The 23,544-nt window shown below is 41.8% G+C and overlaps 1 protein-coding gene across 7 annotated transcripts in view; it reads right to left on the reverse strand.

Annotated features, from left to right (window-relative positions):
- Positions 1 to 23,544, reverse strand: part of TLN2 (talin 2) — a 463,505-nt gene that overhangs the window by 184,966 nt on the left and 254,995 nt on the right. For all 7 annotated transcript variants that reach the window (XM_067029739.1, XM_059058563.2, XM_067029737.1 and 4 more), the window contains 4 exons: positions 23,378 to 23,507; positions 22,408 to 22,560; positions 20,463 to 20,605; positions 18,377 to 18,504 (listed from right to left, as the gene is read on the reverse strand). In XM_067029739.1, coding sequence (XP_066885840.1) covers positions 18,377 to 18,504; positions 20,463 to 20,605; positions 22,408 to 22,560; positions 23,378 to 23,507 — 554 coding nt within the window. The remainder of the gene's footprint in view (positions 1 to 18,376; positions 18,505 to 20,462; positions 20,606 to 22,407; positions 22,561 to 23,377; positions 23,508 to 23,544) is intronic.

Consider the following 23,544-nt stretch of genomic DNA (forward strand, 5'->3'; position numbering starts at 1 on the left):
CACTGCGCCACCAGGGAAGCCCAGGAGCAAATTTTTATGACCTTGGGTTAGGCAAAGACTTTTAAAATACAATACTAAAAGCATATGCAGCAAATGAAAAAAAAAATAAACTGGACTACATCAAAATTTTAAACATTGAACTGCAAAAGAAATCATTAAAAAAGTGAAGACACAACCCACAGAATGGGAGAAAATATGTGCAAATTATATATCTGATAAGGACTTGTATCCAGAATATATAAAACCTCTTACAACTAATGATTTTCAAAAAAACAATTAAAAATGGTCATTGGATCTTGAATAGACACTTCCCCAAAGAAGAGATAAAAATGGTCAAAAACACATGAAAATATTCTCAACACCAGCAGCCATCAGGAAAACACAAAGAAAAACCACAATATCGTACCAGTGCATACCCAGTAGGACACTACAGTAAAAAAGACAGACAGTAAGGAGTGTTGGCGAGGTTATGGAGAATTTGGAACCTTCACACACTGCTAATGGGGATGTAAAATGGCGCAGCTGTTGTGGAAAACAATTTGGTAGTTCCTCAAAAGATTAAACAGCAATTCTACTCCTAGGCATATATCTAGGAAAAGTAAAAACATATGACCATATAAACATTTGTACATGAATGTTCATAGTAGTATTATTCATAATAGCCAAAAGGTGGAAACAACTCAAATGTCCATCAACTGATGAGTGGATGAATACAATGTAGTTTAGCCATACAATGTACCTTGATTTGGCAAAAAAAGGCACTGAGTATGATACATGCAACAATATGGAAACACTGTGCTAAGTGAAAGAAGCCCATCACAAAGGACCACAAACTGTATGATTCTATTTATATGAAGTATCCAGAATAGTCAAATCTATAGAGGCAGATAGGACTAGAGGTTGCAAAGGCTGAGGAAGGGAGAGGGGAACCTGGGGAATGACTGTTAATGGACACAGGGCTTATTGTAGGAGGGAAACAAATGTTCTAAAATTAGATTGTGGTAACGGTTGCACAATCTTGTGAATACACTAAAAAAGGCTGAAATATAAATTTTAAATGGGCCAGTTGTGTAGTATGCAAACTCCATGTCAATAAAGCTGGGTTTTTGTTTGTTTGTTTGTTTGCGGTACGCGGACCGCTCACTGCTGTGGCCTCTCCCGTTGCGGAGCACAGGCTCCGGACGCGCAGGCTCAGCGGCCATGGCTCACGGGCCCGCCCAGCCTCTCCGCGGCATGTGGGATCTTCCCGCACTGGGGCATGAACGCATGTCCCCTGTATCGGCAGGCGGACTCTCAACCACTGCGCCACCAGGGAAGCCCAAAGCTGTTTTTTAAAAAAACCACCAACCACTACAGGCCTTGTTTGGATCCTGATATTAACAAAGTATAAAAATGACATTTTAGGGAGACGGCTTAAAGATGGCGGAAGAGTAAGACGCGGAGATCTCCTTCCTCCTCACAGAGACATCAGAAATACATCTACACGTGGAACTTCTCCTATAGAACACCCACCAAACGCTGGCAGAAGACCTCAGACCTCCAAAAAGGCAAGAAACTCCCCACATATCTGGGTAGGGCAAAAGAAAAAAGAATAAACAGGGACAAAAGAATAGGGACGGGACCTACGCCAGTGGGAGGGAGCCGTGAAGGAGGAAAGACTCACACACACTAGAGGCCCCTTCGCGGGCGGAGACTGCGGGCGCCGGAAGGGGAAGCTCCGGAGCCGCGGAGGACAGCTCAGCCACAGGGATGCGGAGGGCAAAGCAGAGAGATTCCCGCAGAGGATTGGTGCCGACCGGCACTCACCAGCCCGAGAGGCTTGTCTGCTCGCCCGCCGGGGCGGGCGGGGCCGGGAGCTGAGGCTCGGGCTTCAGTCGGATCCCAGGGAAAGGTCTGGAGTTGGCAGAGTGAAAACAGCCTGAAGGGGGCTAGTGCGCCACTGCTGGCCGGGAGGGAGTTCGGGAGAAGTCTGGAGCTGCCGAAGAGGCAAGAGACCTTTTCCTCCCTCTTTGCTGTCTGGGCGCGAGGAGAGGAGATTAAGTGCGCCGCTTAAAGGAGCCCCAGAAGCGGGCGCGGAGCTGCCGAAGAGACAAGAGACTTTTTCTTGCCTCTTTGCTTCCTCGGGTGTGAGGTGAAGGGATTAAGAGCACCGCGTAGAGGAACTCCAGAAACGGGCGCGACACAGACAGTAGAGACAGGTGTCGGTCGCTAAGGTTGCTGCTGCCACCACCAAGAGGCCTGTGTGTGAGCACAGGTCACTCTCCACACCGGCCCTCCCGGGAGCCCGTGCAGTCCGCCACTGCCGGGGTCCCGGGATCCAGGGACAGCTTCCCCGGGAGAACGCACGGCGCGCCTTGGGCCTGTGCAGCGTCACGTCGGCCTCTGCCGCCGCGGACTCGCCCCGCCCCCGTGCCACTCCCTCCCCCCAGCCTGAGTGAGCTGGAGCCCCCGAATCAACTGCTCCTTTAACATCGTCCTGTCTGAGCGAAGGGCAGTCGCCCTCCGACAACCTACACGCAGAGGCGGGACCAAGTCCAAAGCTGAACCCCAGGAGCTGTGTGAACAGAGAGGAGAGGGGGAGGTCTCTCCCAGCAGCGTCAGAAGCGGCGGATTAAAGCTCCACAATCAACTTTAAGTGCCCTGCATCTGTTGAAAACCTGAATAGACAACGAATCATCCCAAGTTGAGGAGGTGGACTTTGGGAGCAAGATATACTATTATTTTCCCTTTTTTTTCTTTTTGTGAGTGTGTATGTGTGTGCTGCTGTGTGAGATTTTGTCTGTATAGCTTTGCTTTCACCATTTGTCCTAGGGTTAGACCGACCCATTTTTCTGTTTTTTTTTTTAAAGGAAATTTTTCTTCTTAATAATTATTTTTTATTTTAATAACTATACTTTATACTACTCTGTCTTCTCCCTTTCTTTCTTCCTTTCTTCCCTCCTTCCCTCCTTTCTTCCTTCCTTCCCCCTTCTTTCCTCCCTTCCTCTCTTCCTTCCTCCCTTTCTTCCTCTGCACCTTCCTTCCTTCCTTTCTTGCTTCCTTCCTTCATTTCTTCCTTCCTTCCCTCCCTCCCTCCTTCCTTCCTTTTCTTTCCTTTCTATTTATTCTACCTTTTATTTTGAGCCGTGTGGATTAAAGATTCTTGGTGCCCCAGCCAGGCACCAGGGCGGTGTCCCTGAGGTGGGAGAACCAACCTCAAGACACTAGTCCACAAGAGACCTCCCAGCTCCACGTAATATCAGACGGCGAAAATCTCCCAGAGATCTCCATCTCAACACCAAGACCCAGCTTCAATCAAGGACCAGCAAAGAACAGTGCTGGACACCCTATCCCCAACAAAGAGCAAGACAGGTCTACAGCCCCATCCATTAGCAGAGAGGCTGCCTAAAATCATAATAAGGTTACCAACATCCCCAAACACACCACCAGACGAGGACCTGCCCACCAGAAAGACAAGATCCAGCCTCATCCACCAGAACAGAGGCACTAGTCCCCCCAACCAGGGAATCTACTGAACCCACTGAACCAACCTTAGCCACTGGGGACAGCCACCAAAAACAACAGGAACTACGAACCTGCAGCGTGCAAAAAGGAGACCCCAAACACAGTAAGATAAGCGAAATGAGAAGACAGAAAAACACACAACAGATGAAGGAGCAAGATAAAAACACACCAGACCTAACAGATGAAGAGGTAATAGCCAATCTACCTGAAAGAGAATTTAGAATAATGATGGTGAAGATGATGCAAAATCTTGGAAATAGAATAGACAATTTGCAAGAAACAGTTAACAGGGACCTAGAAGAAATAAAGAGGAAGCAAGAAACGATGAGCGACACAATAAATGAAATGAAAAATACTCTAGATGGGATCAATAGCAGAATAACTGAGGCAGAAGGACGGATAAGTGACCTGGAAGATAAAATAGTGGAAATAACTACTGCAGAGCAGAAGAAAGAAAAAAGAATGAAAAGAACTGAGGACAGTCTCAGAGACCTCTGGGACAACATTAAACGTACCAACATTCGAATTATAGGGGTCCCAGAAGAAGAAGAGAAAAAGAAAGGGACTGAGAAAATATTTGAAGAGATTATAGTTGAAAACTTCCCTAATATAGGAAAGGAAATAGTCAATCAAGTCCAGGAAGCAGAGAGAGTTCCATACAGGATAAACCCAAAGAGAAACACGCCAAGACACATAATAATCAAACTGTCAAAAATTAAATACAAAGAAAACATATTAAAAGCAGCAAGGGAAAAACAACAAATAACACACAAGGGAATCCCCATAAGGTTAACATCTGATCTTTCAGCAGAAACTCTACAAGCCAGAAGGCAGTGGCAGGACATATTTAAAGTGATGAAGGAAAAAAACCTACAACCAAGATTACTCTACCCAGCAAGGATCTCATTCAGATTTGATGGAGAAATTAAAACCTTTACAGACAAGCAAAAGCTGAGAGAGTTCAGCACCACCAAACCAGCTCTACAACAAATCCTAAAGGAACTTCTCTAGGCAAGAAACACAAGAGAAGGAAAAGACCTACAAGAACAACCCGAAACAATTAAGTAAATGGTAATAGGAACATACATATCGATAATTACCTTAAATGTAGATGGATTAAATGCTCCCATCAAAAGACACAGACTGGCTGAATGGATACAAAAACAAGACCCATATATATGCTGTCTACAAGAGACTCACTTCAGACCTAGGGACACATACAGACTGAAAGTAAGGGGATGGAAAAAGATATTCCATGCAAATGGAAATCAGAAGAAAGCTGGAGTAGCAATTCTCATATCAGATAAAATAGACTTTAAAATAAAGACTATTACAAGAGACAAAGAAGGACACTACATAATGATCAAGGGATCGATCCATGAAGAAGATATAACAATTGTAAATATTTATGCACCCAACATAGGAGCACCTCAATACATAAGGCAAATACTAACAGCCTTAAAAGGGGAAATCGACAGTAACACAATTATAATGGGGGACTTTAACACCCCACTTTCACCAATGGACAGATCATCCAAAATGAAAATAAATAAGGAAACACAAGCTTTAAATGATACATTACACAAGATGGACTTAATTGATATTTATAGGACATTCCATCCAAAAACAACAGAATACACATTTTTCTCAAGTGCTCATGGAACATTCTCCAGGATTGATCATATCTTGGGTCACAAATCTAGCCTTGGCAAATTTAAGAAAATTGAAATCGTATCAAGTATCTTTTCCGACCACAACGCTATGAGACTAGATATCAATTATAGGAAAAGATCTGTAAAAAATACCAACACATGGAGGCTAAACAATACACTACTTAATAACGAAGTGATCACTGAAGAAATCAAAGAGGAAATCAAAAAATACTTAGAAACAAATGACAATGGAGACACAACGACCCAAAACCTATGGGATACAGCAAAAGCAGTTCTAAGAGGCAAGTTTATAGCAATACAATCATACCTTAAGAAACAGGAAACATCTCGAATAAACAACCTAACTTTGCACTTAAAGCAATTAGAGAAAGAAGAACAAAAAACCCCCAAATTTAGCAGAAGGAAAGAAATCATAAAGATCAGATCAGAAATAAATGAAAAAGAAGTGAAGGAAACAATAGCAAAGATCAATAAAACTAAAAGCTGGTTCTTTGAGAAGATAAATAAAATTGATAAACCATTAGCCAGACTCATCAAGAATAAAAGGGAGAAGACTCAAATCAATAGAATTAGAAATGAAAAAGGAGATGTAACAACTGACACTGCAGAAATACAAAAGATTATTAGAGATTACTACAAGCAACTCTATGCCAATAAAATGGACAACCTGGAAGAAATGGACAAATTCTTAGAAATGCACAACCTGCCGAGACTGAACCAGGAAGAAATAGAAAATATGAACAGACCAATCACAAGCACTGAAATTGAAACTATGATTAAAAATCTTCCAGCAAACAAAAGCCCAGGACCAGATGGCTTCACAGGCGAATTCTATCAAACATTTAGAGAAGAGCTAACACCTATCCTTCTCAAACTCTTCCAATAGATAGCAGAGGGAGGAACACTCCCAAACTCATTCTATGAGGCCAACATCACCCTGATACCAAAACCAGACAAAGACGTCACAAAGAAAGAAAACTACAGGCCAATATCACTGATGAACATAGACGCAAAAATCCTCAACAAAATATTTGCAAACAGAATCCAACAGCACATTAAAAGGATCATACACCATGATCAAGTGGGGTTTATGCCAGGAATGCAAGGATTCTTCAATATACGCAAATCAATCAACGTGATACACCATATCAACAAACTGAAGGAGAAAAACCATATGATCATCTCAATAGGTGCAGAGAAAGCTTTTGACAAAATTCAACACTCATTTATGATAAAAACCTTGCAGAAAGTAGGCATACAGGGAACTTTCCTCAACATAATAAAGGCCATATATGACAAACCCACAGCTAGCATCGTTCTCAATGGTGAAAAACTGAAACCATTTCCACTAAGATCAGGAACAAGACAAGGTTGCCCACTCTCACCACTCTTATTCAACCTAGTTTTGGAAGTTCTAGCCACAGCAATCAGAGAAGAAAAAGAAATAAAAGGAATCCAAATAGGAAAAGAAGAAGTAAAGCTGTCACTGTTTGCAGATGACATGATACTATACATAGAGAATCCTAAGGATGCTACAAGAAAACTACTAGAGCTAATCAATGAATTTGGTAAAGTTGCAGGATACAAAATGAATGCACAGAAATCTCTGGCATTCTTATACACTAATGATGAAAAATCTGAGAGTGAAATTAAGAAAACACTCCCATTTACCATTGCAACAAAAAGAATAAAATACCTAGGAATAAACCTACCTAAGGAGACAAAAGACTTGTATGCAGAAAACTATAAGACACTGATGAAAGAAATTAAAGATGATACAAATAGGTGGAGAAATATACCATGTTCTTGGATTGGAAGAATCAACATTGTGAAAATGACTATACTACCCAAAGCAATCTACCGATTCAATGCAATCCCTATCAAATTACCACTGGCATTTTTTACAGAACTAGAACAAAAAATTTCACAATTTGTATGGAAACACAAAAGACCCCGAATAGCCAAAGCAATCTTGAGAACGAGAAATGGAGCTGGAGGAATTAGGCTCCCTGACTTCAGACTCTACTACAAGGCTACAGTAATCAAGACAATATGGTACTGGCACAAAAACAGAAATATAGATCAATGGAACAGGATAGAGAGCCCAGAGATAAACCCACACACATATGGTCACCTTATCTTTGATAAAGGAGGGAAGGATATACAGTGGAGAAAAGACAGCCTCTTCAATAAGTGATGCTGGGAAAACTGGACAGCTACATGTAAAAGTATGAAATTAGAACAATCCCTAATACCACACACAAAAATAAACTCAAAATGGGTTAAAGACCTAAATGTAAGGCCAGACACTATCAAACTCTTAGAGGAAAACATAGGCAGAACACTATACGACATAAATCACAGCAAGATCCTTTTTGACCCATCTCCTAGAGAAATGGAAATAAAAACACAAATAAACAAATGGGACCTAATGAAACTTAAAGGCTTTTGCACAGCAAAGGATACCATAAACAAGACCAAAAGACAACCCTCAGAATGGGAGAAAATATTTGCAAATGAAGCAACTGACAAAGGATTAATTTCCAAAATTTATAAGCAACTCATGCAGCTCAATAACAAAAAAACAAACAACCCAATCCAAAAATGGGCAGAAGAACTAAATAGACATTTCTCCAAAGAAGATATACAGATTGCTAACAAACACATGAAAGAATGCTCAACCTCATTAATCATTAGAGAAATGCAAATCAAAACTACAATGAGATATCATCTGACACCGGTCAGATTGGCCATCATCAAAAACTCTAGAAACAATAAATGCTGGAGAGGGTGTGGAGAAAAGGGAACCCTCTTGCACTGCTGGTGGGAATGTAAATTGATACAGCCGCTATGGAGAACAGTATGGAGGTTCCTTAAAAAACTACAAATAGAACTACCATACGACCCAGCAATCCCACTACTGGGCATATACCCTGAGAAAACCATAATTCAGAAAGACTCATGTACCAAAATGTTCATTGCAGCTCTATTTACAATAGCCAGGACATGGAAGCAACCTAAGTGTCCATCAACAGATGAATGGATAAAGAAGATGTGGCACATATACACAATGGAATATTACTCAGCCATAAAAAGAAATGAAACTGAGTTATTTATAATGAGGTGGATGGACCTGGAGTCTGTCATACAGAGTGAAGTAAGTCAGAAGGAGAAAAACAAATACCGTATGCTAACACATATATATGGACTCTAAGGGAAAAAAATGTCATGAAGAGATTAGTGGTAGGACGGGAATAAAACACAGACTTACTCGAGCATGGACTTGAGGATATGGGGAGGGGGAAGGGTGGGCTGTGACGAAGTGAGAGAGTGGCAGGGACATATATACACTATCAAATGTAAATTAGATAGCTAGTGGGAAGCTGCTGCATAGCACAGGGAGATCACCTCTGTGCTTTGTGACCACCTAGAGGGGTGGGATAGGGAGGGTGGGAGAGAGGGTGATGCAAGAGGGAAGAGATATGGGAACATATGTATATGTATAACTGATTCCGTTTGTTGCAAAGGAAAAACTAACACACTATTGTAAAACAATTATACTCCAATAAAGATGTTAAAAAAAAAGATATTTTAAATACAATGCAGGGGAGAATTTAACACAGACTGGGTATTAGATGTGATTAAAGAATTGCTGCTAATTTTGTGTGGTATTAGGGTGGATTTGCAATTAGGCAGGGTTTTAATTATTTTTTAAAAATTTACATTGTCAGAAAAACATACTTAAGTACTGATACACGAAATGGTATGCCGTCTTAGATTTGCTTTCAATACTCCAGCCAAAAAAGGGGGTGGGTCAGGTCCAGGTTCTGGCTCCATTATGCCTTGAATCATGATAGCTCTTCAACCTTCAAACTACATCTGCAGACAGAAATTCTGAGTATATTTTCTGGAATGTCAGGGATCTAGGTTTGCGTGCCACCAGAACACGCTGGTCTCATCAAGAGACCCCCACGTCAGTCCGCAGAAAGGAACCTAAGAAACATCTAGGCAGCAGCCCCTTAGACATTATGACTACTGTTAAGCAACTTCAGGGAAAAAAGGTCTGGTTGAGAGAAGAATGGAAGGCGTCAATGTCACAAAAGAGGAAGCTGAGTCACAGAGAGGTCAAGTGACTTAGCGGAGGTCACAGGACTGGATGGGAGTGGGAAGCCTCTGACCTCCAGTCCAAGAGCAGATGCACGTGAACACAGGGCTGTTTCAGGCTCCCCCAAGAACACTTAAGATGATAACCAGGAAGCATCCTGAGGGGGCCACTGCTATGAGCCTCTGGACAGCAGCTCCTTTGCCATCAAGAAAGGAGTCCTTGCAAAGGTTATCAAAAGCACCCAAAGAGGGCCCCACGCCAAGCCCACTCACAACGATGACTGCTACTAGAACACCAGATGGCAGTATCCAGTGGCCAGGCCGGAATATGTTGGGTATTTATGGCAATAAAGTTCTGTGTGGACACAAGCTGCCCTCAATTCAAACTCTGCAAACTAACCCTCCCATTCTTTGGTAGGCATTGAACCTCCCACTCTTCAGTAGGTACAGAAACAAATTCCAGAAGCTTGTACCAGAGGTGTGACCCCTGGTGTTGCAAGAGGCCATCTGGGGGGAGTTTGGTGTAAGGTATTTTCAAATAAGAAGTGAGTGTGTGGGTGTGCGTGCACGTGTGGGGTGTATTCTTCCCCAGTAAATCAACAACGTGCACAAGAGTCAGCAGGGAGCTCAAAGGAGCAGGCAGCCTCCCATCACTGCCTGCCAGCCGGCGGTTCAGCAGTTCCAGCTCGGTTGTGTTTTGATTCCCAAACCCGAGTATGGAAGGCTCCTAAGCATCTGCGGCAGACATACAACTGAAATCTGTCGGCTTTCTCTGAGAAAATGGGTCAGATGGTCAAACCTGATTAGAAATTTTTCTCCTAATTAAGCAAGCTCTGACCAACCAAAGTCCCTTGCACTGCCGCCTTAAACATTCCCACCTTAAAAGGGCAGCCTCCAAACCCTCTGCCAGCCTTGTGCATATCATTTTTTCGGAGTGCAATAATAACAGATCTCCCGTTTTACTAAGACGGCAGACTAGTCAAAGTTCTCACACTCTGAGATCCACGGAAGGTTGAAACCAGCCAAGAGACTCTTCTCTCATGAGCTCTACTTTCACTCTGGCCAAGTCAGTTGTATTTCTTCCCCCATCTATATTTATCTGCATTTGCTCCCCTATCTTGCTGCTGGCTGTATATCACATAATTATGTAATAAACCAATACAGCCCATAAACTGTTAAAATAGTCCAAAAGAGAGCTACTTAATGCTTCCTAATGGTAAATATTTACAAAAAGTTATTGAATTAGATATAAGCGAGACAAATGTAAAATACTGAAAGGAAAAAATTGTGAAAATTTAAAAACAGTCTGTCCTCAGAGTGCTTCATGATCATCTTTATAATCTCTTGTAGATGGTGTGGTTCATCCAACAAAGATAATGTGGAACCTTAACTAGGTGACCCACGCCAGGAAAAATCTTTTGGTACCAGGTCCGGTATCAAAAGATTGGCAAATGAATGCTTAAATTGAAAGTTAAAATATAGGGTTTCAGAGAGGTAATAGCATAGATTCTTTACTTTAATTAACTTTTGGGGATTATCCAAGCAACAGTAAACCATGTTGATAGAGGGTTTTCCACGACTAATGGCTGCCGTTTTATTGAAAGGCAAATAATGTTTCGGGTGTTTTACATGCATAAATAGATTAGTTAAACTCTGACAAAAGCCCTTGGAAGAAAATATTCCAATATTCCAGTTTTTTATATATGGAACAGGAGGTTCAGTGATGCTAAGTAAGTTGCTCACAATCACAGCCAACCACTTAAGCCTCCTCTGTGGGCTCCAGAGACCGTGCTCTTAGCTACTTAGCACCCTGGTCTCTCCAAGCTACCCTTTGATCAAAAGACATACCATGTGATAAGTATTTGAGAACTTTTCAGACAAAGAGAGGAATAAAATAACAGAAACACCCAATCAGATAATGGTAACAATGACCTTAGTGGTGGCAGTCAATTTTTTAGAAATGCCAAGAGACAGTGAAAAAGGGAAGGGAAATTTCATAAATACATCTAGAGGGAGAGGGATCTGGATTCAAATACAGCCCATTCACTTAAAACTTCATTTTCTTATATAAATGTAAGCTGCTTCTATAAGGTATTCCAAAAGAGGCATTCTAAAGATGTTCTCCAGTCTGAAAATAAGTACACAAGTACATGGGAGGCAGCCATGATTTGAGGAAAGGTTAACTGCTTCTCATCTGTCCCAGAACTGTCACCTAGTAGTCTCACGGGCAACTCACCACCTCTCTAAGCTGATCTTATCACCTGAAAAGCAGATAGGATTCCTACCTAGGAGTGTTTTTGCTCCTACGAACTGCAAACAATGGCTTGCCCCCTCATTCCTGGGGAATGAGGGCATCAATATGAACACACACAACAAAGCAGTGAAGAGCACATGGTGGAGGAATAAAGGGGAGGGAAGGTACAGCAAGGACAGTATCACCCAAAAGACACTGGAACACCCAGGTTTCCTGAGCCCAATCCTTATGCTCAACCACCAAATGAGTGACAATAACATCTCAAATTTGGTAACACATGAAGTTCTCAAAGCGTGGTCCCAAGACCAGCAGCATCAGTACTACCTGGGAACCTGTGAGATATGTCAATTTTCAGGCTTTGCCCCAAACCCACTGAATAAGAAGCTCTGGAGGTGAGGCCCAGGAGTTTGTTTCAACAAGCCCTTTGGGTGAGCCGGACATGTGCTAAAGGTGGAGAACCACTGGCCCAGTGGGCCGAAAGCTCAAATGATGAAGCTGGATACATTGAATTTGAATCCAGACTCAAAGATGAAAATGTCTGTGACTTTAGAGTACTGGTCAAGTCCTGGATAACTGAGGTGATGATGTAGGTGGAAGAAAGCACTGGATGAGTTGGAAAATAGTTACAGTGGCAAGAAGTGGAGAGTGAAGGACAGCATGGGGAAAGCACAGGAAAGGGTTTGAGGGCCTCAGTCACCCAGTAGTTCTGTGCTCCTGAACCAATCTCAATGCCCCTTAGTGTAAGGACGGGAAATCGTCCAGAGGCTCAGAGATAGCTCCGGGCTAGATACATTCAGAGGTTCCTGGTTTGAAAGTTCTGGAGTCTGAAAGTCGTTAGGGAGAGAGACAACAACCTTAGGAGGCTGCTGCTAGGAGGGAACAGTGAAGGTACCACTGAGTGGTCACCACCACCCCAAACTGATGAGAGCGCCCCAGGCTGTCAGGGGCACGGGACAGAAGCCAACGATAGAGAAGCCAGTGCATGGGCAGTAGTGAGGAATAGGAGGTAAGACAGAGTTGGTGAGAAACAAAGCTGAAACGCTTGCTTCACTGTTAGTTTGAAAACAGAACCTACAGCCAAATTATTCTGACAAAAATGCACAGAACAACTCCAAAGGAGGAATATGTGTCTGAACAGATGCCAAGAGAAAAACTGACTTAAGACTTCCTACTGTGTCAAGAGCTTTGCTTGTTGACAGTAGAATTATCTTGGGTTCGTGGGGAAAAATTTCCAAGTCCACTCTAAATTCTTCCTCAGAGATTCATACCCTGGGTTGCTGTGTTTTCTCAGTGAAATACTTTTGGGGAACACGCCAACAGGACGAGGGGGCTACGGTAATCTAGCAGGAGGGAGGTTTCCTCCACCTGCTAGCTCCCTGCCGGCCTGCACCCAACCACTGGACCATTTCTCCCTGTGACATACAGAGTCACGGAACCTTTCTGTCTGACCTCCAAGGCCCATTAATTTTGCCTTTACCACGTGGTATATATCTAACCTCAGCGATCACAAGCTTTTTATCACCTCCCACATAGACTATTGCAACTGACTTTTGAAAAGACACGTTAACTGTGAAAACATGTGAAATATAAAGAACAGTATATACCTCAATTTATATACCTATCATCAAGGATAAATACATGTTACCATGTTGTCATATTTGCTTTATGGTTGCTACCTCTCCTTCTGTTTGTAAAGAACAAATGACAGATTTAGCTGAAGTCCCACACCATCCTTCTTTCTCTCCCTAAGGGTCATCATTTTCCTGAAGGTAATTTCCACACATATTTTATCATGTTGCTACATCTCCTTATATCTATAACACAATATATTCTGTTTCTCATTGTATTTTTAAATTCAACAGATTCATCTTCTAAAATATCTTGTTTCCTCTGTAAAGTACTTTGCTGTTTTCATACATTAAAATTTGTGCCCATCTGGAACTTCCATGGTGGCTCAGTGGTTAGGAATCCACCTGCCAATACAGGGAACACGGGTTCGAGCCCTGGTCCAGGAAGATTCCCACATGCCACGGAACAACTAAGCCCCTGTGCTACAACTACTGAGCCTGCGCTCTACAGCCCGCGAGCCACAACTACTGAGCCCGCCCACCTAGAGCCGGTGCTCTGCAACAAGAGAAGCCACTGCAATGAGAAGCCTATGCACCGCAACAAAGAGTAGCCCCTGCTCGCCGCAACTAGAGAAAGCCCACGTGCAGCAGAAAAGACTAAATGCAGCCAAAACCCAAAAAATAATAATACATTAATTAAAAATTTTCTGCTCATCTGAGAGACATGAAATGCTATCTCCTTATTGATTTTGCATTCTGGATTGCTTATGAGACTGAATACTTTTCCCTGTCTTTAGAAGTCAGTTGAATTTCCTCTTCTCTCAAGTGCCTATTTGTTATCTTGATCTTTTTTTCTTAGAAGGTCTTATTTCCTTTTTCATATTTTCTGTACATTAATTTGTTCTTGGTAGTATGCACTGCAAATATACAAATTTCTTCTTTCATTCTGGGGCCTCACTCTTCATTTGATAATGTCTTTTGCCTAGTATTTTAACTTTCATTAAGGCAAGTTCATCAACCTTTAGAACTCTTAACATCACCCTACATCAGTAATGGAGTGTTTTAATTACTATAGCTCTCTAAGAAATTGGGATAATTGTGTGAGTCCTCTATATATTTTCACACAAATACACACACACACACATTTTTATTTTTCACAGTCCTACAGGTGAATACCACGGTTGTCTGGATCTAGGTGGTAATAAGCTGCCTTTATGTATTGATCTTTCTTCCAGAGACTTTCCTTTCTATTAGTAGTTCTAATTAGTTTCTTCATAGATTGAGTGAATTATCTATGTAGATAAACCTATCACCTACAACTAATGATAGTTTCATTTTTCTAATTCTGAAATCATTGTTTTCTTTCCTTATTGTGTAATTTACTTATTATTTAATATCTGCCTCTCTGTGTTTACTGTACTTTTTCTGGCTTTGTTTCTGTAAACCACCTTGTACAACTCCTACTGTATTGGCCAAGTTGTTGGTATCACTTCTCCATTACCACCCTGCTCCCCGAGACACACACACACACACACACACACACACACACACACACACACAATCTGGTTTGGAAGTTCTACAGTCTATTTCTATTCTTTTAGGCTAGCAATATTCCCCCAACATTTTATTATGAAAAAAATCTCAAACTCACAAAAGTTTAAAAGAATTATAGAGTGAACATTCTATACCCATCACCTAGAGCTATCTAAAATTTTATCACATATACTTGATTTAAGGTCTAAAGTTTATCGGTGTATCTAATATTCTTTGATACAATAAGCCATAGAAGGCTTTGACTCTGATCACTTCTTTTAAAATTGAAGTATAGTTGATTTATAAAATTATGTAAATTTCAGGTATACAACAGAGTACACCTTAATTTTAAGTTTACAATTTTTAAAGATTGTACTCCATTTACAGTTATTATTAAAGACTGGCTATATTCCCTGTGCTGTACCATATATCCTTGTTGCTTATTTATTACACACATAGTATCAATAGTTTGTACCTCTTAATCCCCTACCCCATCTTGACTCTGATCACTTTGTGAAGTTTTCTACCATGTTTTTAAAGGGCCTAAAGTTAGTCATTATTTTAATAGGTTTCATTGTTGTTGCTGTTTTAAGAGCTAATTCTTTAGATTTACCTTCTATTTTGCCAAATTCTTCCGTCAACATTGCTTCTTGCACTATGATATTGCCACATTTCTTGAAACAATTCACAGTAGTCCCCAGAGCCTGCAACTTTTGGAATCCTAAATAGATTCCAACTATCCTGCTTTCAAAGTATAGTTAAAGGTTAGATCTTGTTGAAATTACAGGCACGCTTTAGCTCTCCAAGATAACAATTTCATATGCTTATCGCCAAGTAGACTGTAGCCTCAAAAACAGCAAAGAATTAATCTACAATATCCCTTGTATCTACCCTATACCTGGCACAACAGAACACACATATGAAGTCCTCAGTGAGGTACCACATGGCATGCTTTCTGCAAGCATTTTCTGAACACAGGAGAGCATAAAGAATATGTATGGTTACTGGATTATGTTGGTTATACTTTATGCTCCCATCAAATGATAGAATCTCCCTCAGTGGGACTCTTTGGAGATGACCTGAAGAAAAGTGTCATGTACGTAAAGCACATCAGATAGGATTTGGGAGAACTGGCTGTTTCCTGGCTTCCAGCTTCCCTGGTTCTGTTCCTTATTTCTGTCTCTATCTCTCTTGCACCTATTTTCCCCATCTACAGAGCAGATGGGGGACACGAAATAATCCTTAAATCCCTGAAAACTCTGAAAATCTTTTAGTCTCTGCTTTAAATTTTTCTAAATAAACACCTTTACTAAGGTGGTACTGAGTACAGAAATCATTAAAGGGTCTAAAGAAAGGTGAAAAAAAAATCTCACAAAAAGGTCCATAGCAACTACTGTATGATCTAGCAATCCCAGTCCTCGGTGTATATCCAAAGAAATTGAAATCAGTGTCTTGAAGAAATAACTGCACACCCATGTTCACTGCACCATTATTCACAATAGCCAAGATATGGAAACAACTTAAATGTCCTTTGATGGATGAACTGATAAAGAAAATGCGTGGCAGAGACATACAACGGAATATCATTCTGCCATAAGAAAAAAGGAAACCCTGCCATTTGTGACAACATAGTTGAACCTGGAGGGCTATATGCTAAGTGACATAAGCCAGACAGAGAATGACCAATCTATATGGCCTCACTTACACGCAGAATTTTTTTTTTAAGTCATTTTCACAGAAACAGAAAACAGAATGGTGGTTTCCAGGGTCAGGGTAGGGGAGAAATGAAAAGGGTAATGTAGGTCAAAGAGTACAAATGTTTCAATTATAAGAAGAATAAGAATCTAATATACAGCACGGTAACTATAGTTAATAATATGGTATCGTGTACTTAAAAGTTGCCAAATAGTTGAGCATTCTGACACACACACACACACACACACACACACACACATTAACTATGTAGGGTGATGGATGTGTTATTTTGATCTTGGTAATCGTTCTATATGTATATGTATATCAAATCATCAAGCTGTATACTTTAAAAATATATTAATTGTAGTTGTCAATTATTAATTGACAATTAATTATTAATAAAGTTTTTTTTTAAAAAAGGTCCATAGTATGCTGACTTTGAGCACAAGTGCTGAACAAGTTTTCAAAAAATTAAAAGAAATAGAGCCATTAAACATACTTCCATGCACCTCACCCTTAAGATATGTGACTAAAATCTCTGGCTGGCTTTATCTTCAACCAGGCTCTGTGGCAAAGTCCAACCTTCTTTTTTTTTTTTTCCCCCAACTGAATTGTTCAAAGTATGTATGAAAGCTAGATGGGGAAAAACAAAGGCTGGCAGACGCAGCCCAGCCACAGTAACCGGGGACAGCCCAGGGATATTATTGCTGAACAGTCTCAGACTATCTAACATACAAATCAGGGAAATGTGACCTTGCTGTTTTAATTAAGAGGAGCACCACTTTAGAAAGCATCTAAGGCATCACTTTAGAAAGGCTCCCCAGGACTCATTAACATAAGGGGAGAGTTTTTTTTTAGTAACAACTCAGTTTAGACCCAACAGCGTGCGGCCCAGGCATTCTCTGCCACTTGGAGAGAAGTCAGATTTCCTTTTTACCTTAGGGTACATGCCGGTCCCAACTACTTTCCACCAAAGTGAAAGTGAGGTCAAGGGCCAAATAAGCATTTATAGTATTCTCTCCTCTCAACACGCTCAGACACAATACAACAGATGACCTACTCTAGGCATCTCACATTGGCATATCCTACAGAAAAGCTGATGCCCGCCCACCCACCCCAGTCGGCATTCCTGTCAGGTCCCCACTACAAGCTGCACTCTAGGTGAGAGCATGATATTGACCAGGTTAAGACTTTCTGCAGTGAATTTTTTTTTTTTTGGCTCAGCCCAATGTTTCATCTGATCTAAGAAGAAGCAGAAGAGAGAAAGAAAAGGTGGGGAAAAACAGATAAAGGAAAGAAATGTTATATAGACAAAATCCTTGGAAAGCCCAGACCAAACAGAGGGGGAAAAGGAACTCTGACACACAGCAGCCTCCGTATGGCTGGGCTTGTCTGCTGGGCATTTCTAGGAAAACCAACCCTAGGGCCCACGTTCGCAGGAGCCATGATGAATCTGGAGGGTTCGCTTTCTCTTGAACCTGTAAGTATTGAGCCACAAAAATTACCCCCATCATTTTATAAAAGAGAACCAAAGACCAGATGGAAGAGTAGAGCCAGTATTTAATGTATGCATCACACTTGCAGAGCAATGGAGATTTCATAAGATTATAGTAAATAAAGTGAAGCTCTCTCTTTTATACTGTTGTAATATTGGAGGCTTAAAAAGATATTAAACATGACAAAATTTGGTCCCATTCCCATTGGAATGTTCTAAGGAGCAGAGGTTTCAGAAGATGGGGGAAGTGAGTTTCTCAAGTCCAGAAATACCCTGGACAACACCTTGGAGGGATGCCACAGAACCTCTGGTCCAGAGGAAACCACATCCTGCCCGAACGTGGAGCAAGTCCTCTTCAGCCATCCCAACCCTGAATTTCCAGGCCCCTTGCTTTCCCTGAGGCTTACAAATTTCATCATTTATTGAATCAAGTAAAAGCTAACAATCTCACAATTTGCTGAAACCAGGGTGTACACACATTGCATAGCTAGCTCAAAAATAAACAGTGAAGAGAAAAGAAGGCAAAAAAGAAAAACAAAAGGTCACTTACTCTAAGAATCCAGGCTTGTGTTTATGCTCCACATGAGGTCCAAACTGAATCTGGGCTTGAAATCCACCAAACTCACAAGCTTTCTCGAAGGAGACAGGGTGGGAGCCATTCAGGATATCATCCCGAGCCTGAAACACAAGAGGAAGCAAAAAGCATCAAGAGCTTAGAAGGAACAGCACATTCTCTCCATTGCCATGTTCCCGCATCCCAGCATACCCTCTCTGTGGAACAAGGGGAAACATGCCAGCCAAGCCAGAGTGAGGCATTCAAGACACTGGGTGACCATAGCACAGCAGAATTAAGGCAGGGACTTCCTTGATGGCGCAATGGTTAAGAATCCGTCTGCCAGTGCAGGGGACACAGGTTCAATCCCTGGTCCAAGAAGATCCCACATACTGCAGAGTAACTGATCCTGTGAGCCACAACTACTGGAGCCCGCGTACCTAGAGCCAGTGCTCCACAACAAGAGAAATCACTGCAATGAGTGGTCCGCACACCACAACGAAGAGTAGCCCCCACTCGCCGCAACTACAGAAAGTCTGTGCACAGCAATGAAGACCCAATGCAGCCAAAAATAAATAAATAAATTTATTTATTTAAACAAACAAACAAAAAATGAATTAAGGCAAAGGGAAAACAAGTCCTTGCCCCAAATTGCCTATAGATGGAAGGCATCAGCAATGCCCAGTATATTAAAACTGAAGCTTGAGTGTAATCTAGGGAGGTCGAAGTGATCATGAAAAATACAGAGGCGAAGGGAAATCCTTGTATAATGACCAGATTCATAGAGGGGGAACCAGAAATGCAATATATTTTTCATGACCCTAAATGATAAAGCTAACAGAAAAATTATCTAGAAGTAAAATCAACCCAATCCCCATCCCAAAATATATAGAGAGAACAGACAAGAACTCAATACTGCAGACATTTGGGGGAAATGATCAGCAAATGCACAGTCCTGGAATCAGGAACCCACTGCACCTGAAGTCCTGTTCCCATTTCCTGACCCCTCACTGCTGTTGCTATTTATTCCTTTTCTTTGTCTTTCCTTTCTCCAGTTAAATGACCCGTAGAGCACTCTCAGATGGACACTCTAACCTATGGCCCTGAGCCTTAAACCAACAACCATTTTCTTATTGCCCTGATATCTCCCTCCCTTCTGGCCCCCCAGCCTATCTCCTCCCAGCCCTCCTTCCATCCACTAACTCAGGGGTCAGCAAACTTTTCCTGTAAAAGGCCAGAGAGTGAATAATTTACACCTCTGGGCCATGTGGTGTCTGTCACAACTACTGAACTCTGCTGTTGGAACATGAGAGCTGCCATGGACAACACATAGACAATTATGTGATACAGAAGGGGATTTACCAACGTGCAATACATAAATGAATGAGATGTGGTTTCAATAAAACTTTATTTATAAACACAGGTGACGCTATGGCTGAATTTTGCTGACCCCCCACATTATTTCTATAAGCTGATAGGCAGATAAATAAAAGGAGAGGAAAGGGAAAGGAAGAATGAAGGGAGTGAGAGAGACAGAGAGCGAGAGAGAGCGAGAGAGAGCGAGAGAGAGGAAGAGATTTTCCTTGAGCCAAAAGAAATCTTTGGGACTGTCTAGTGCAAAGCCCACATCATACATACTGGGTAACTGCAACTCAGATAATTTGAATGACTCGTCTGAGTTTAAACAATTTAGTTAATGGTAAAAACATAAAAGGTTACTGAGAGAGTAGTATCTTTCAGTTAATAAGAAGTACTGATTTTCTGACCAATAACCATCCTTGTATTCTAGATGAGAGCTAAGAAAGCTGTAGTGCGTGTGAAGTGATGAGCCAGGTAAGTGCTGTGAAGCCAAGCAGAGAGAGACAGTAGTGGCCACGAGGACCCCACCTGGAAGGCCAACAAAGGTCCACCTCTGGATGGCCAGCTCACAGTGGACACCAACCTGTACCACAACCCAACCCGACTGGAGAGTGCATGTCACAGACACGGTGAGAGCCGGAGCCCAGCTCCTGCCCATCACGAGCCACAGCCAGAGCTTCTGGAAAGCTCACCAACCTCAGCGTCTGAGCATTCAATACTGTACCTGAACATAGAGCAAGTTCAGCTGCACGGGGTCTCTGGAGTCCACATTCTGATCAGAGTAAAAGAACTTCCGTCTAAGCAGCAACGTTTCATTTTCATCTACTCCTTGTTCTCTGAACGTTCGGCTGTGATCCAGCCAATTTACTGCAACGCAAGACGACATATGAAAGAACTGTGTCGATTCTTCCTCTTAGTTCAAGGGGATTAACCAAAACAGCAGTGTGATGCAGACGTGGATTTCTAGGATGCTGATGTTCAGTTACAGTTGCTTCTTAGATTAGACCTGAGCTTTTTAACTTTGCAAAGTAACTGCACATGTACCATATGACACATGAAAAAGCAAATGAGGGAGAAATCCGCAGCGATTCCTCACTTAGTAAAGCCCCAGAATGAATCCATGTGCCTTCCTTGGGGTGGTGGGTGGGGGGATAAGGAAAACAGTGCTTTATGCCAAGACAGTCAAGTTTGCATTTCCTTTTAAGTCAAGGCTGGTCTTTAGTCTGATCAGGTGAAATAATTTATAAACGCTAAGCATAATGAGTTACTACCTCTGACCTTAAGTAGAAAAGAGGAGGAAAATGAAGGTACCTGGGGCAAGGAGAGGACAGGCCACTAAGGGGTTGGTTGGGGAGGGTAGAACCTTGCCCATGACACACCTGGAATCTCACTCATTTAGAAAACACTCTCCTGATACCTAGGTGCAAAGGATGGATCATTCCTCTGCACTTCCCACAACTCTCATTCCTACACTCCTCCCCGGGCCTAACACACACATTGTGAGCAAGTATTTATTACAAGCCTCAGCTTTGGCACAGGGAATGTGTTGGATGGACCTCATTGCCCACAGTACCTGGAAGAGCATCACTCACAGTATAAAAATCCTCAGGATTTGTCTACTAAGGTCTCATTTGGAAAGACGTATACAACTGTAAATCAAATGAGGTGAGAGAGAAAGAGAGAATGGAGAAAGGGTCAGAGGAAAGGAAAGCCCCACGGAAGATCAATAAACATAATGACAAGGATGACATCTTCCCAATGCAGCACTGAGAGAAAGAACAATGAAGGAAAGAGGCTGGGAAGGTCTGAGTGAAATGTGCATGAAGTAAGATCCTTGGGGGTGGGGTGGCGTCAGGCAGCCAGGTGCACAAAGCACAGGTCTGGGGGACACATGGGGTATATATACTGGCTTTTCTGTATATTATTAGCTCTGTAGCCATAGAAAAGGACCTTCCTACGATAGAATTAGATTACTATTTCATAACCCCTAGGGAAATAATGGATCTAAGTAATGATCATCAATGGCTGTTAACACCACAAAAAAGGAAACAACCAAATTCAACTTCCTAATGGAAGTACACAACACCACATAGGAGTCTTTATTTTTAAACACACATACGCACACACGCACACACACACACACACACACACACACACACACACACACACACACATCTGATCAGACTTAAAAGGGACAGATGAACATGTTAAATGACACCACAGGTCATCTAACAAAATCCAGGATGTAGGAAATTCTATACAAGTAACAATCTGGTTTCTTCCCCTCAAAAATTATAAAAATAAAAGAGATGGAGGGAAACTCTTGAGACTAAAAGAGTTAAACAACCTATCATCTAATTTTATTTGGACCCTCGTTCAAACAAACTGTTACAAAAAAAATTCTTTAGACAGCAATGGAGGAGATGTGAACACAGTGTGTGTATTTCACCTTAAGAGATTACTTTTGAGATGTGAAATGGTATTATCATCCCTTTTTTTTTTTCCCCTTAAGGGTCTCTATCTTTTAGTGACACAGGCCAACATGTTTGCAGATGAAATAAAACAAAGGCACAACCACACACTCCTGCCCTGGGTCATACAGATGATGGGAGAGGAGTGAAGCTTGGCTGACCATGTGCCTGCATCACACCTCCTCTTCAGACACTCACGGTCATCATCTGTGTGAAGCTTGGCCTTCAACTTCTCCATCTTCCTCTCGTCTCGTAACAGCGTCCTGTCTTTTTTTAATGTTCCCGTTCCTTCTTCTTTCTTTTCTTCAATTGTTTCTTGGATTAAAGAGTATTCTTCATAGTTTGTAATTCCTAAAATTATCAATTAGGTTATAATGGTCAGTGATTACATTGCTATCAACTCCTTTCATCCTGGGGCCTATAATACTTCAAGGAGTCCCTGGGGGCAAAAGATAGGAAAGAAGCCTTGCCAAGATGAAGATCGGGGTCACCCAGGGAGCACACATCAAGTAACTGGCCACAAAGGAGGATCTTCAGCTAGTTAAGTCACACTCAAATGTCACGTTCAAGTCTCCTGACTAAATTTTGAGTAATAAGAACAGAGGAGAGATCATACAGAGGAAGGCAAGACAATGTCAAGCAAGCAGTGTCTGAAGGAGCTGGGCTTCCTTTGCAGGATGAGGAAACTAAGACAGGCAAGGCCACTTTCTGAAGATACTCAAGAGGCTTCATATAGAAAGGAGACAAGACTTGCTCTGAGGAGACCAACAGAAGCTAGGAGGAAAAACAGATGCCTAAGAATTGTACAGGCTGTCCCCACACGTCTTCAGGAGAGATCCTGGGTATCAGGGATGCTTACACAGAATCACAGCCATGGGCAGGAGACTGAATTATATGATCCTGAAACATTACTTTCAATTGAAAACCCCTATTAGTGTTGAAATGAAAGCTCTCACTGTGACTCAGTGAGAAGTTCAAGGGTTGACAATACCAGTTGGTGGGTGTTTGCAAATCAGGAAAACGAACACACTCTCTTGGGACTGGGCCAAAGTCAATGTGTTACAGTATATTCAAAATTGCCTAGATACCCAAAGGGGGTGGAAAAAAGAGGAGGCATATTATTAAAAACAAAACAAAATGCAGAATCTCTGCATGTGTACACACTTACCTATCCTGCTGCAAATAGTAACCAGGAGCTCCCCGACAGTCTTGGAGTCATCCACCATCACTGTTTTCACAGATCCATCCAGCATCCGAATTTTCTGAGGTCTCTGTTTTTTTTTATATTCCAAAATATCCTACGGCAAAATCATACAAACATCTCACACTGCGTGG

Source organism: Kogia breviceps, chromosome 3 (genome assembly GCF_026419965.1).
Source record: "Kogia breviceps isolate mKogBre1 chromosome 3, mKogBre1 haplotype 1, whole genome shotgun sequence".
Lineage (NCBI taxonomy): Eukaryota > Metazoa > Chordata > Mammalia > Artiodactyla > Physeteridae > Kogia > Kogia breviceps.